Genomic DNA, 12,198 nt, shown 5'->3' with positions numbered 1-12,198 from the left:
ACTTCAGTGCTCTGCCTCTACCTTAGTGCAGGGATTAGAGGCATGCACCGCCACTCCAGGCTAGCCACCTAGATTTTGGCTTTGTTTGTTTGCAAGACTCTGTGTAACAGCCCTGGCTGTCCTGGAACTCGCTCTGTAGACCAGGCTGGCCTCAAACTCACAGAGATCCACCTGCCTCTGCCTCCCAAGTGCTGGGATTAAAGATGTGTGCCACCACTGCCCAGCTGCCACCTAGTTTTACAGTCATGGCTGATAAAGGCTAGGTAGCTTCCACCTGGAGAAACCTACCTCAGTTGGAGTCCGTCACCCAGCGCTGGCCAGGGGTCCTGCACCCAGCTCCGACCACAGAGTGGAGCCTAATGGACATGAGCAAGCTCTGAGGGGGGCGTCGGCTCTGTGAAGGTTTCCTGGAGGTGATGAGAAAGTTTTGGGAGTGGGAACACAAAAGATTTAACCCAACGCCTCCTGAATATTAAGATTTTTTTTTTGTTTGTTTCTCAAGATAGGGTTTCTCTGTGGTTTTGGAGCCTGTCCTGGAACTAGCTCTGTAGACCAGGCTGGTCTCAAACTCACTGAGATCCGCTTGCCTCTGCCTCGCGAGTGCTGGGATTAAAGGCGTGCGCCACGACTGCCCGGCTTTTTTTTTTAATCTTTTTTTTTTTTTTTGGTTTTTTTGAGACAGGGTTTCTCTGTGGTTTTGGAACTAGACAGAAGATTTTTTTTTTAAAGATTTTCTTGTTTGGCTGGGCAGTGGTGGCGCATGCCTTTAATCCCAGCACTCAGGAGGCAGAGACAAGTGGATCTCTGGGTTTGAGGCCAGACTGGTCTACAGAGTGAGTTCCAGGACAGGCTCCAAAGCTACAGAGAAACCTTGTCTCAAAAAAACAAAAATAAAATAAAATAAAATAAAGAAAAGAAAAAAGAAGATTTTCTTGTTTAGGCTGGGAGTGTGGTAGCAGAGAGGCAGGTGTATCTCTGTGAGTTCAAAGTTAGTCTGGTCTATATAGCAAGTTCTAGGACAGCCACGACTACATAGAGAGTCTCTTTGTGTGTGTATGTGTGTATATGTATGTATATAAACATATGTATGTATAAATACATATATGTACACACTCATGTGTATGGGTGTTTTACTGGCATGCATGTCTGTGCACCATGCACATGTAGTGCCTATGGACGCTGGAGAAGGCACTAGATCGCCTGGAATCAGGGTTACAGATGCTTGGAAACTGTCACGTGTGTGTTGGGAACTGAACCCAGTGCTCTTGGCAACTAAGCCACCTCTCCTGAATATTATATTTTTTGTGCTAAATATGCCATCCTCAGGCTATTTAGATGGCTACTCATTTGACAGGAGTGTTTGCCTGCTAGCAAACAGGAAGCCCTGGGTTTGATTCCCAACACAATATAAAACTGGGCGTTGTGATACACACCTGTAATCCCAGCACATAGGAGACAGAGGCAGGAGGATCAAGGCTATTGTAGACTACAGAACAAGTTTGGAGGCCAGCCTGGGCTATATGATACCTGTCAGTTACCAATCTATCATATCAAAAGGCTTTGAACGGTCTATTTCAAGTTCAAAGGCTAATTATAAAAAACTTCCCTCTCGGGGGCTGGAGAGATGGCTCAGCGGTTAAGAGCATTGCCTGCTCTTCCAAAGGTCCTGAGTTCAATTCCCAGCAACCACATGGTGGCTCACAACCATCTGTATGTAATGAGGTCTGGTGCCCTCTTCTGGCCTGCAGGCATACACACAGACAGAACACTGTATACATAATAAGTAAATAAATAAATATTTAAAAAAAAAACCTTCCCTCTTCTGGGAAACAAACCTCTCTTTTCCTCCTTCCCAACCTAACACCCTTCCTTCCATTATCTCCCAAAGCCTAGGAGAGGGACAGGAAGGATCAGGTGTCTAAGGTCATCCTTGATTATCTAGTTTGAGACTAGCCTGGGCTACAGACCCTGTTTAAAAAAATATCAAAAAATAACAGTAGAAGAATTAGGGGCTCTGGGTGTAGCTCCCACCGCACTGGCTTTGCTCCCCGGCACTGCATACTCTGGGTTGGTGGTCCATACATATGATCTCAGCACTGGGGAGATGGAGACAGGTGGGCCTGGAATTCAAGGAAACCCTATGTCAAAAATAGAAAAAAAAAATTGGGCTGGAGAGATGGCTCAATGGTTAAGAGCACCGGCTGCTCTTCCAGTAGGACCTGGCTTCAGCTTCCAGCACCCACATGGCAGCTCACAATGGTCTGTAACTCCAGTTCCCTGGGAGCTAACACCTTCACACCAATGCACATTAAAAAAAAAAGTTAAAATAGCTTATTTTAAAAAGATAGAAAAAAGCATTGGTAGTGGCAGCACACACCTTTAATCCCAACACTCAGGAAGAAGAAGCAGGTGGATCTCTGTGAATTCCAGGCTACCTGGTCTACAGTTCCATGACAACCAAGGTTACACAAAGAAGCCCTATCCTGAAAAAAACAAAATAAATAAATAAATAAATAGGAAAAAAAGCTGAAGCGATGACTCAGCAGTTAAGAGCACTAGCTTTTTTTTGTTTGTTTGGTTGGTTGGGTTTTTTTTTTTTTTTTTTTTGAGACAGGGTTTCTCTGTATAGCTTTGGTGCCTGTCCTGGAACTGGCTCTTGTCAGTCTGGAAAGACAAGGCTGGCCTCGAACTCACAGAGATCCACCTGCCTCTGCCTCTGTCTGGAGTGCTGGGATTAAAGGCTTGTGCACCACTGCCCTGATACACTGGCTCTTTCTTACAAAGGACCTGGCTGGGTTTGGTTCCCAGACCAACACAGTGGCTCATAACCACCTGTCACTCAAATGCCAGGGGAATCTGGCTTCTAAGGACATCTGCATAGGTGGCATTCATTTCATAGGCACAGACACATAAATAAAAAATATAAAAACATAGTCAGGTAATGGTGGCATAAATCTTTAACCCCAGAACTCGAGAAGCAGAAACAGGCCGATCTCTGAGTTTGAGGCCAGCCTGGTATACAGAGAGAGTTCCAGGACAGCCAAGACTACTCAGAGAAACCCTGGCTCAAAAAACAAAACAAAACAAACAAACAAAAACCCAAAACAAAACAAAAAAGCCAAAGAAGTATAAATACACACACCTTTAATTCTAGCACTCAGGAGGCAGAGGCAGATAGATCTCTTCAAGTTTGAGCTCAGCCTAGTCTTAACCACTGAGCCATCTCTCTAGGCCCTAAAGATTTGTTTATTTTATGTGCATTGGTTTTTTGCCTGTGTGTACATCTGTGTGAAGGTGTTGGATCCTTTGGAACTGGAATTACAGACAGTTGTAAACTGCCATGCTGGGGAGGCCAGCCTAATTTACACAATGAATTCCAGGAAAGTCAGAACTACACAGTGATACTATGCCTCAAAAAACGACAACAATAAACAAAATTTAAAAAAGAAGCCCAGCAGTGGTATCACACGCCTTTAATCCCAGCACTCCGGAGACAGAGGCAGGTGGATCTCTGCGAATTCAAGACCAGCCTTCTCTACAAGAGCTAGCTCCAGGACAGGCTCCAAAGCCAAGAGAAACCCTATCTCAAAAAGCCAAAAAAGAAGATTCTGCATTAAACATTTTCTTCACTTTCATTCTGTAAGTGGGTGTATCCCTGAATTATATACCATTCGGTTTGCCTACTCTGACCACCTCTAAATCCAGCTGCTGGACACCTGTTTCTGACTTTTGCTCATCACTGTGACTTGAGACTCATTCATTGGTCATGGAACTGCTCATACTGTACCCTTCCTTTCTTTTCTTGGCAGGCTTTCACTATTCAGCCAAAGCTAGCTTTAAACCTCTGCGCTTCCTGCCCCTGCCTCCAACGTGAGATAAATACAGGTGTGTTCCCCAATCGGCTATGGTTATTTTTTGTTGCAGACTGGTCAGTTCATGTTATTAATCCAGTCTATTGATAGACATCTGAATGACTTGGGATCTTTTTGTTTTATTTCTTCTTTCTCTCTTTCTGATGCTACTATGAAAGCACAGGTGTCAGCTGGGTGGTGCTGGCACACACCTTTAATCCCAACACTGGGGAGGCAGAAGCAGGTGGATCTGAGTTCAAGGCTAACTGGTCTAGAGAGCGAGTTCCAGGACAGCCAGGGCTACACAGAGAAACCCTGTCTCCAAAAACAAAGAGAGAGAGAGAGAGAGAGAGAATGAGAGAAAGAGAGAATGAGAGAGGGAATGAGAGAGAGAGAATGAGAGAGAGAGAATGAGAGAGGGAATGAGAGAGAGAGAATGAGAGAGGGAATGAGAGAGAGAGAGAATGAGAGAGGGAATGAGAGAGAGAGAGAAAGAGAGAGAGAGAATGAGAGAGAGGGAGAATGAGAGAGAGAGAGAATGAGAGAGGGAATGAGAGAGAGACAGAGAGAGAGAGAGAGAGAGAAAGAGAGAACCCATGTTAGGCTGTCCTTTGTCCTTTCTGGTCTGGGTTTGAGGCCAGTCATGTATTCTTAGCTTTGGTAACTTTTTAAGTTAAGAGGCATCCAGTCGTTTTGTCGTTTTGTCGGTTTAAAAGCAGACGCCAGCAACCCCGCCCTAGATAATTAAATTAGGATGTGTCTGCAGGTGAAGGCGGGCAGGGCTTAGGTGTTTTTAGATACCCTTGAGGAAAAGCGCCTGCAAAGCCCTGGGTGGCAGTCTGCCTAGGAAGGCTTCCTGGGAGTGGGGATTCACCTGTCACCTGTTGGGGCTGAGTCACACCTTCTCTAAGTGGCTGCCAGCATTCATCAACACTTGACCAAGGGGCGGGTGTGAGGGTGTGAACTGGCCTTTCTCCTGTGTGCTTCATTTGTTTTTGTTTTTTCTTTTCCCACCTTACAAGAAGGCTGGGGGCGGGAGCTGGGGTTTGGGGGGGGGGTTGCTCCGGAAACAAAGGATGAAAGGAAATTTAGCCAGGTGTAGATCGGGAAGAGAGAACAGGATCTGAGGCTGGAAGGCAGGTGCCAAGGTCCTGTGGTAGGAAAGCCCTGGTCATTGAGCATAGAGGAGAAACCCCGGTTAGCTGAGCTGCCAGTTGAGACAAGCAATAAAGGGTTAGGGGTGGGGGACTCAGTTTTCTACCTCTGGGCTCAAGGGGAGATGCAGGGATGAACCAAATTAACCCAGAGGGCAGAGTGCTCTGCAGGTCCTTTGCTGTTGTCTGATCTCCCTCTCGCCAGTGCTGGGAGGTCGATTCCATCCACTGTTGTTACCTTCAGCGCCTAGAGTCTCAGTTTTACAGGTGTTTGTAACGCCATACTGTGGGGTGTGGGCTTGATTTCCGGGGCCACCCTGGTGGTAGGCTGTTGTGACCCATCCAACACGGTTCTCAGGAAGCCAGGAGGCTCAGCCCTGGTCTTTGCTACCTCTCTCTGCAGTGCACCTGCCGTCAGTGGTGTTTCACAATGCAACCCTAAACAGGTCCTCAGCTGAAAAGTCCTTCCGTGGCTCCCAGTGCCCTTAAGGCAAAGTCCAAACTTCTCCGAGGACCCAAGGCCAGCAAATCCGACCCCCTCGGGGCTTGCCCACACCACCCCCACCCCTGGGAGCTGTTCTCAAAGGCTGGGCAGACAGAAGTTACTCTTACCTCGGGCCTTTCCCCTCCGTGTTTTCTCACTTCCCCTGGGAAGTCATAGACGCCCCCCCGCCGTCAGGTGACCGTCCACCAGTCACAGCTGTCTCTCCCTCCCCACCTCTCCCCATCAAAGCACGCCTCCCTTTGCATTAGAATCGCCTATTTACTCCGTCGGCCTCCCCCACGGACGGGAAGCCATCCTTAGGTAGGACTGTTTTGTTCAGGGCTGGACACACAACTCCAGAACTCACTCAGCCGGGCTTAGAGCGGGCGCTCCCTAAGCACGTGCGAAGGGAGCGCTTCGGAGCATTTTCGGGGCGCGGGTCTGCAGCGACCCAAGGTCAGCCTCTGCGTGGGAGTGGGGGGCGCAGCACTCAGCGGAGGTCCGGCGCGGCCACCAGAGGGCGCCCGAGACGCTCAGACACCGCGCGGTCCGGCCCGGGAGGAGCCCAAGTCGAATCTCAGCGCCACGCGGCGGGAGCCCCTCCAGCCCAGGCGCACCTGCTCCTGTCCTGGTCTCGGGCCGCGCCGCCGCCCGGCATTGGTGCAGCCTTGACAAAGGGGCGTGGTCATCGAGTCGGCCCCGCCCCCAGCCCTCCTACTTAAAGGAGTTTGCCGCTCCGAGGGGGAATCATAGTGCCGCGGTCCGGCCTCGCGAGCGGAGTAGCTTATCGATCTTGCGCGACCCGGTGACCCCGGCTACCTAGGTCGCCCCGGCCACCATGCCGCGCTCCTTCCTAGTCAGGAAGCCGTCCGACCCCCGCCGGAAGCCCAACTATAGCGAGTTGCAGGACGCGTGTGTGGGTGCGTGACGGGGTGCGGGATGCGGGAGGCTCGAGGGGATCCTGAGGGCGCGGAGGGACGAGTCTGGCTCTGCGGGCGCGACAGGTGGGCCGGGAACTCCGGATCTTGGCAGTTGGGGTCCACCGAGGGGGTCTGGGGTCCGGGGCAGGGAGGCTCTGAGACTGTAGACCCGAGGGAAGGCTGTCCTGCGGAGCCCGGAGTTCGGGTGGGGGAGGGGCGGGCGGGCGGGGGACCCTCCACCTGGCGCCCCGAGAATCGGCTCGGTTGACCCTCTCCTCCCTCTTCTGCCCGCAGAGTTCACCTTCCAGCAGCCCTACGACCAGGCCCACCTGCTGGCCGCCATCCCTCCGCCCGAGGTCCTCAACCCCGCCGCCTCGCTGCCCACCCTCATCTGGGACTCGCTTCTGGTGCCCCAAGTGCAACCGGTGGCTTGGGCCACTCTCCCGCCGCGGGAGAGCCCCAGGGCGGCAGAGCTGACTTCGCTGTCCGATGAAGACAGTGGCAAAAGCTCCCAGCCGCCCAGCCCTCCCTCGCCAGCGCCGTCGTCCTTCTCCTCCACTTCGGCTTCATCCCTGGAGGCCGAGGCCTTCATCTCCTTCCCCGGCTTGGGTCAACTGCCCAAGCAGCTAGCCAGGCTCTCGGTGGCCAAGGACCCTCAGTCCCGGAAGGCCTTCAACTGCAAATACTGCAACAAGGAGTACCTCAGCCTGGGCGCCCTCAAGATGCACATCCGAAGCCATACGCTGCCCTGCGTCTGCGCGACCTGCGGAAAGGCCTTCTCCAGGCCCTGGCTGCTGCAGGGCCACGTCCGCACCCACACTGGTGAGTGTGTTCCCACAGCTGCCTCTCGTTTCTCCGCCGTCCTAAGTGCTGGCCCCTGGCTCTGGTGGACTCAACGCTTGCTCCTAGCGCTGCCAAGCAAATGGTAAAATAGATGCTGGTTCTCCTGAACCTTGCTCCTTGCTGTTAGAGCTGCGAGTGGGGGTATACCCTCCGGCTCCCTGCTCTCAACCCACACAGACAGAATATTAATAGTTAGATTCCCCACCTGGCCTTGAGTCCTGGGTTGAGACCTTCCTCAGTCTCCCCGTTTCAGAAATGCCTAAGAACACTTTGTGGGACTTTTGTATATCGTGAAGTGTTGGATGCAGGCGCCTTGCTAAATTAAAAAACTACTTGGCCGGTCCCTGGAGTCTCAGAACGTGTGGAAAGCTTCTAGAAGTGAGGCCTGTCTGGATAGTAGGGATTCCTGTTTAGGGGAGCAGTCTTTGAAAAGAGTGTTGAAGGGCCACAGCTATCAAACTTTGGGGTGTGAGCGGGCCTGTTGGAGCTGTGCATTTCCTGTTGTTGCCAGCACTGGCGCAGTAAGGCATTTGCAGGTCTCACTGACATCCTTAGGACGTGAAGGAGGCTACTCATTTCTCCTTCAGGCACATTTTTGCCTCAGATTTAACTTGTAAGGTTCTAACAGCCTGGCCTTTCTTCTGCAAGGTGGCTAAGCTGAAGGGCTCTATCTGAGGAGAGCTGAAGCCCTCAGGGGGTCCTAGGGAGTTTGTTTTGATGTAAAGGCATGGCTCAGACAAAACCCTGTTGAAATGTACCTCCCTGTTCTCAGGGAGCCCCATTGTGTGTCTTAATGGTGGCCCAGGGGGTGGGGGCCTGCAGGGTTAGAGCAGGTGCATGGGGAAGTGGTGCCCAGCACCTGTTCTGGCCACAGCTGCTAGCTCACTGCATGGCAGGCCCCTTTAATCCAGGGGGTATCGCATGTACAGTGCCCCCCTCAGTGGCCTTTGTCCCAGCCGGCCTGGTGCCGATTTCACACTTGCCAGGAGCAGTATAAAGGCGTCTGGGGGTCGGGGATCTGTGAAGGAGTGGAGGACCTACAGTCCTGCACACGTCCTCAGACCCCCCTCCCCAACTCCATCTCACCCTGTGTTGTCTGTCCCCCTACCCTTTGTTAAGATTTACTTCAATTCACTCCTTCCCTGCTAAACTGACAGGTAGTGATTCAGCCAGTCTTTGGGAGGGGTCACTACCCCTATTTCATAGGGCCCTCCAGATCTCTGTATGGGCAGCGCTGAGTTACCTAGGGGTAAGTGGAGGAGGGTCCTTGCGGGGAGCCTGCAGATTGCCAGGCCGCCAGGGAGCATCCCGCTGGGCTTTCTTCTCCTCTCCCACGGAGTCCCACCTGCATGTGTGGAACTTCTGTGGGTCTGTGCCCCCTAGGGTGGCTAGAAGCAGCTCTGCTCAGTGAATACCTGCTGAGTGGGTGGATCCCGCAGGAACCCTGCTGAGATCCCCTCCACCCAGAGGCTCAGCACACCCAGGAGCCAGTCATCAGCCCTTGAATTCCAGCACTAGAATCCAACCAACCAAAGGGCACCACCTGTGGGCTAGCAAGGTTGGAGGGCTGGAGGGAGGGCTGCTCCACATCCTTAGCATCAGGCTTCGACACAGTAGGACGATGGATACTTGGTTCTGTTGTTGGTATCTGTTAGTCTAGGTTCAAACCCGAGACCTCGTTCCTGTCTCTAGTGCTGAGATCACAAGCGTGGACCACCATGCTCAGGTCCCTTGTTATAAAAATAAATACTAGACAAAGCATGTTTATTAATTCTACAAGCATTTATTAAACTCTTACTATGTCTTTAGTCCCTGTGCACTACAGCCTCAGCTGGCCTGGTGGGGTGTCAGGACCGATGTGTTACAGGACTGGGCTGCAGGCAGGGTACAGAGGAGCACCTCATTTGCTCTGGGTGGGGGTGGGGAGGCCTCTCCAGGCTGCCTCTCAAGCTTTGTCCCAGACAAAGTAAATCAAGGAATGACTTCAAGGCTGATAATCGGAACACCAACCCCAGCTCCCTCTGCCTAAAGGCAGTGGCTAAAAACTAAGGGCTGCAGAGGCCCTGGTGGGTGACCTGGGACCTGCTGCTTACCTGCTGTGCCTCAGTTTCTCTGTTTCTAATAGGACTGCAGAAGGCTCAAATGACAGGATAGTCTCTAGTGTTCAGGACTTTGAGTTGACCCTACCCTGGGTAGGGAGTTTGGAGACTTGGAGAAGTCTGGTCAGGGCTACACACAGGCAGGCCCCGACACAGTAGATATCACAGGGCCTGACTGTATTTGGGCTCCCATGGTGCATCAGGGCTGGTGAAGCACTGTCTAGGCCTTCCTAACCCCTCAGGCATCTCTCCCCAGGTGAGAAGCCCTTCTCCTGCTCCCACTGCAACCGTGCCTTCGCTGACCGCTCTAACCTGCGTGCCCATCTCCAGACCCACTCGGACGTGAAGAAGTACCAGTGTCAGGCTTGTGCCCGCACCTTCTCCCGAATGTCCTTGCTCCACAAACACCAAGAGTCTGGCTGCTCTGGAGGCCCACGCTGACCCTGCTCTCTCCCCATCCTCTCTGGCATCTTCCTGCTTCCCTGGAGCCAATCCTCACTGCCAGGACTCTGTCTAGCCTTGGTCCAGAGACCTGTGGAGGCCATGTCTGACCCTGGCTCTTGCTTGGCTCCCTTGGTGGCCTCTTCTACAAACGACAGACGGAGGGCAGAGTGCCTTGGTCCCCTCCCAGAGCCACTCCTCAGTATTCACGAGGTACAGCCTCTGGACACAGCTGCTTCGGGCCATAGGACTAAAGCCAACCCGCTGGCTGGGAAGCTCAAACCCCGCTCAGGGGACCCCTACTTCCCTACCTCCCTCAAAGACCCTTCATGCCAACTTCTTGAGGTACAACAGACTATGCAATAGTCTCTTTCCCTGCCCCCAACTGCATCCACGCCCAGCACATGTCCAGGTGCCTCTGGGCCGGGGCAGCTGTTTCAGCCCCCCGCCCCCATTTGTCCTTGTGACACCTGTTTCACAGCAGTTTAACTGTCTCAGAAGGGACCATGAGTAATGGCCGTCACTTGTTAGGGGCCAAGTGGGGTGCTTCAGCCTGGCCAATGTGTCTCCCAGAACTATTTTGGGGCCCAACAGGTGGCCCTGGGAGGAAGATGTTTACATTTTAAAGGTATTTATATTGTAAGCAGCATTTTGTATAGTTAATATGTACAGTTTATTGATATTCAATAAAGCGGTTAATTTATATACTAAAAACTGGTGTTGTTGAAGGGGGCTCATTGAAGGGACTCATGGGAGAGAGGCAGGGGTCTTAAGTGCTGTGCTTGGGAATTCTGACTGGAATGTCATGAACTTCTGGGACTGGGCTGCCTAGCCTGGGTGTCTGGCCAATCCAGGTACTGTGCAAGCTTCCCGACGCTCTTCCGGTTCTCTGGCATAGGAAGCTGCTTCATGGCCTTATCTACAGCCTGGCCCTGGCCCTTGCTGTGGCTCCACTAGAGTCCGTCTTTGGGGCAGGACTAGCTGTCCCTCCCAGCTGAAGGAGGATGTCTTTCCTGTTCCCAAGGGCCTCCATGTCAGGCAGGCCCACACCTCTTGTCTGGCTGCTGGGTACCAAATGGCCTTTGATGCAAGGAAATGGGCTGGCTGGAGCCAGGAGGGTGAGAAGCCAGGCCAAAGGGTAGGGGTCACTCAGCTTCCTGCTCAGAGGGCCAGAGCTGGGGCAATTCACCTCAGGCTAGCTGGTGCTGGTGACCTCAACTCTGAGGGCCTCCTGGGGCCCAGAGAAAACGAGTGTCCCTTTCTGAGCACAAAAGGTGCCGAAGGTGCCAGTTTCCTGTGGGGAGCTGAGCAGGCTTTGGCCTGTGGAGATTCAGCACAGCCCAACTCTAGCCGGGCTGGGGGTGGGGAGCTTCCAGCTCCAAAGAAGAGATGAGTCTTCTAAACAGGAAATGGTGACCCGCAGGCGGGAGCAGCCTAATGACTTACAGCTTTCCTCCCAAAAGGAAAAAAAAAGTTCCCTAACAATTGCCAAATTGTGGCAGGCCTCCCTGAAGGGAGGTTAGTGAGGTGGGTGCTGGGGGGCTGGGCACCAACTGGCTAAAAGCCTACTGTGTCCCCCAATAGGTTTCTCCACAGTAGGTTGCTCAGTGACTTCAGCAGGGCCTGGAGGGATGGGATGGGCCTCCAGGACCAGATTCAGCGCTGAGGGCCTGGCCCCAGGTCCTGCGCCTAGGACTTGGTCAGCCTGGCTCGGAGCGTGCTGGGAGTCAGGTAGGCCTGGCTCCTGGCCCTGACTCTCACCTCTCTGCCAGAAGCAAGCCAGATTCCCTCTGCTCTCGGCCCCAGTGTCTGCCTCTAGAAACCGGAGGGCAACAGTGCCTGTCTCTGGAGAGACTGTTAGGAGACATTCCTTCACTCTTTGAGCGGGTACTGTGAGGCGGGGTGTGCCAGGCCCTGGGAACAGTCGCTGCACTCAGGGACTTCTGTTCTAGTGGGGGAGACAGAAAACAAACAAGCGATTAAACACCCTGCTTTCCCGTAGCGGTGCCAGGGTGGAGTGAGGCTGGAGAGCAGGAGAGCAGCAGGCGGGTTCCCACCAAGGCATCCAAAGCCCTCATGAGGGTTGACATTCCACTAAGGGGGAGGAGGAAGATGAGAAGGATGGGGGGAGAGAAAGAGTGGATAATGGGGTCCAGGAAGATTGGGGAGGGGACACAGAGCTGGAAGGAGCTGTCCCTGAGCAAGACCTTGTGGCTAGAGGCACTAGAAAGGCCGGAGGGAGGCAGGGACTCTACAGAACCTTATGAGGCTTTGAGACAGGAGCTGGGAGCCAGATGCTGCGGCTGCATGGGAGAGCCCAGTTTTGGGGGAAAGAGAAGCTAGAAGGAACAAGGGTGGAGGTGAGAGATAACAGGTGACAATGGCCCTGACTATGCTAGCCTTGGG

At 52.9% G+C, this 12,198-nt stretch overlaps 1 protein-coding gene across 1 annotated transcript; it reads left to right on the top strand.

The window, feature by feature from the left end:
• The first annotated feature begins 6,248 nt into the window (after window positions 1–6,248).
• Window positions 6,249–10,492, top strand: Snai1 (snail family transcriptional repressor 1). The gene is made up of 3 exons (XM_041670617.1): window positions 6,249–6,409; window positions 6,704–7,231; window positions 9,608–10,492. The coding sequence occupies exons 1-3, from the start codon at window positions 6,328–6,330 to the stop codon at window positions 9,790–9,792; spliced, it is 795 nt and encodes a 264-aa protein (XP_041526551.1). The 5' UTR covers window positions 6,249–6,327; the 3' UTR covers window positions 9,793–10,492.
• The last annotated feature ends 1,706 nt before the right edge of the window (window positions 10,493–12,198 follow it).

Source organism: Microtus oregoni, unplaced genomic scaffold (genome assembly GCF_018167655.1).
Source record: "Microtus oregoni isolate MIOR12 unplaced genomic scaffold, Mior012 000020F_ref0000438, whole genome shotgun sequence".
NCBI lineage: Eukaryota > Metazoa > Chordata > Mammalia > Rodentia > Cricetidae > Microtus > Microtus oregoni.
Note: the sequence above shows the minus strand (reverse complement) of the source record. Positions and strands in the feature narration are given on the sequence as shown.

What these genes read in the sequence shown, in the direction of transcription:
- Snai1 (XM_041670617.1), top strand. Translation starts at nt 6,328, where the DNA reads ATGCCGCGCTCCTTCCTAGTCAGGAAGCCGTCCGACCCCCGCCGGAAG. An exon ending in GTTGCAGGACGCGTGTGTGG is followed by an intron (nt 6,410 to 6,703) that starts GTGCGTGACGGG and finishes TTCTGCCCGCAG; the next exon opens with AGTTCACCTTCCAGCAGCCC. An exon ending in CCACGTCCGCACCCACACTG is followed by an intron (nt 7,232 to 9,607) that starts GTGAGTGTGTTC and finishes ATCTCTCCCCAG; the next exon opens with GTGAGAAGCCCTTCTCCTGC.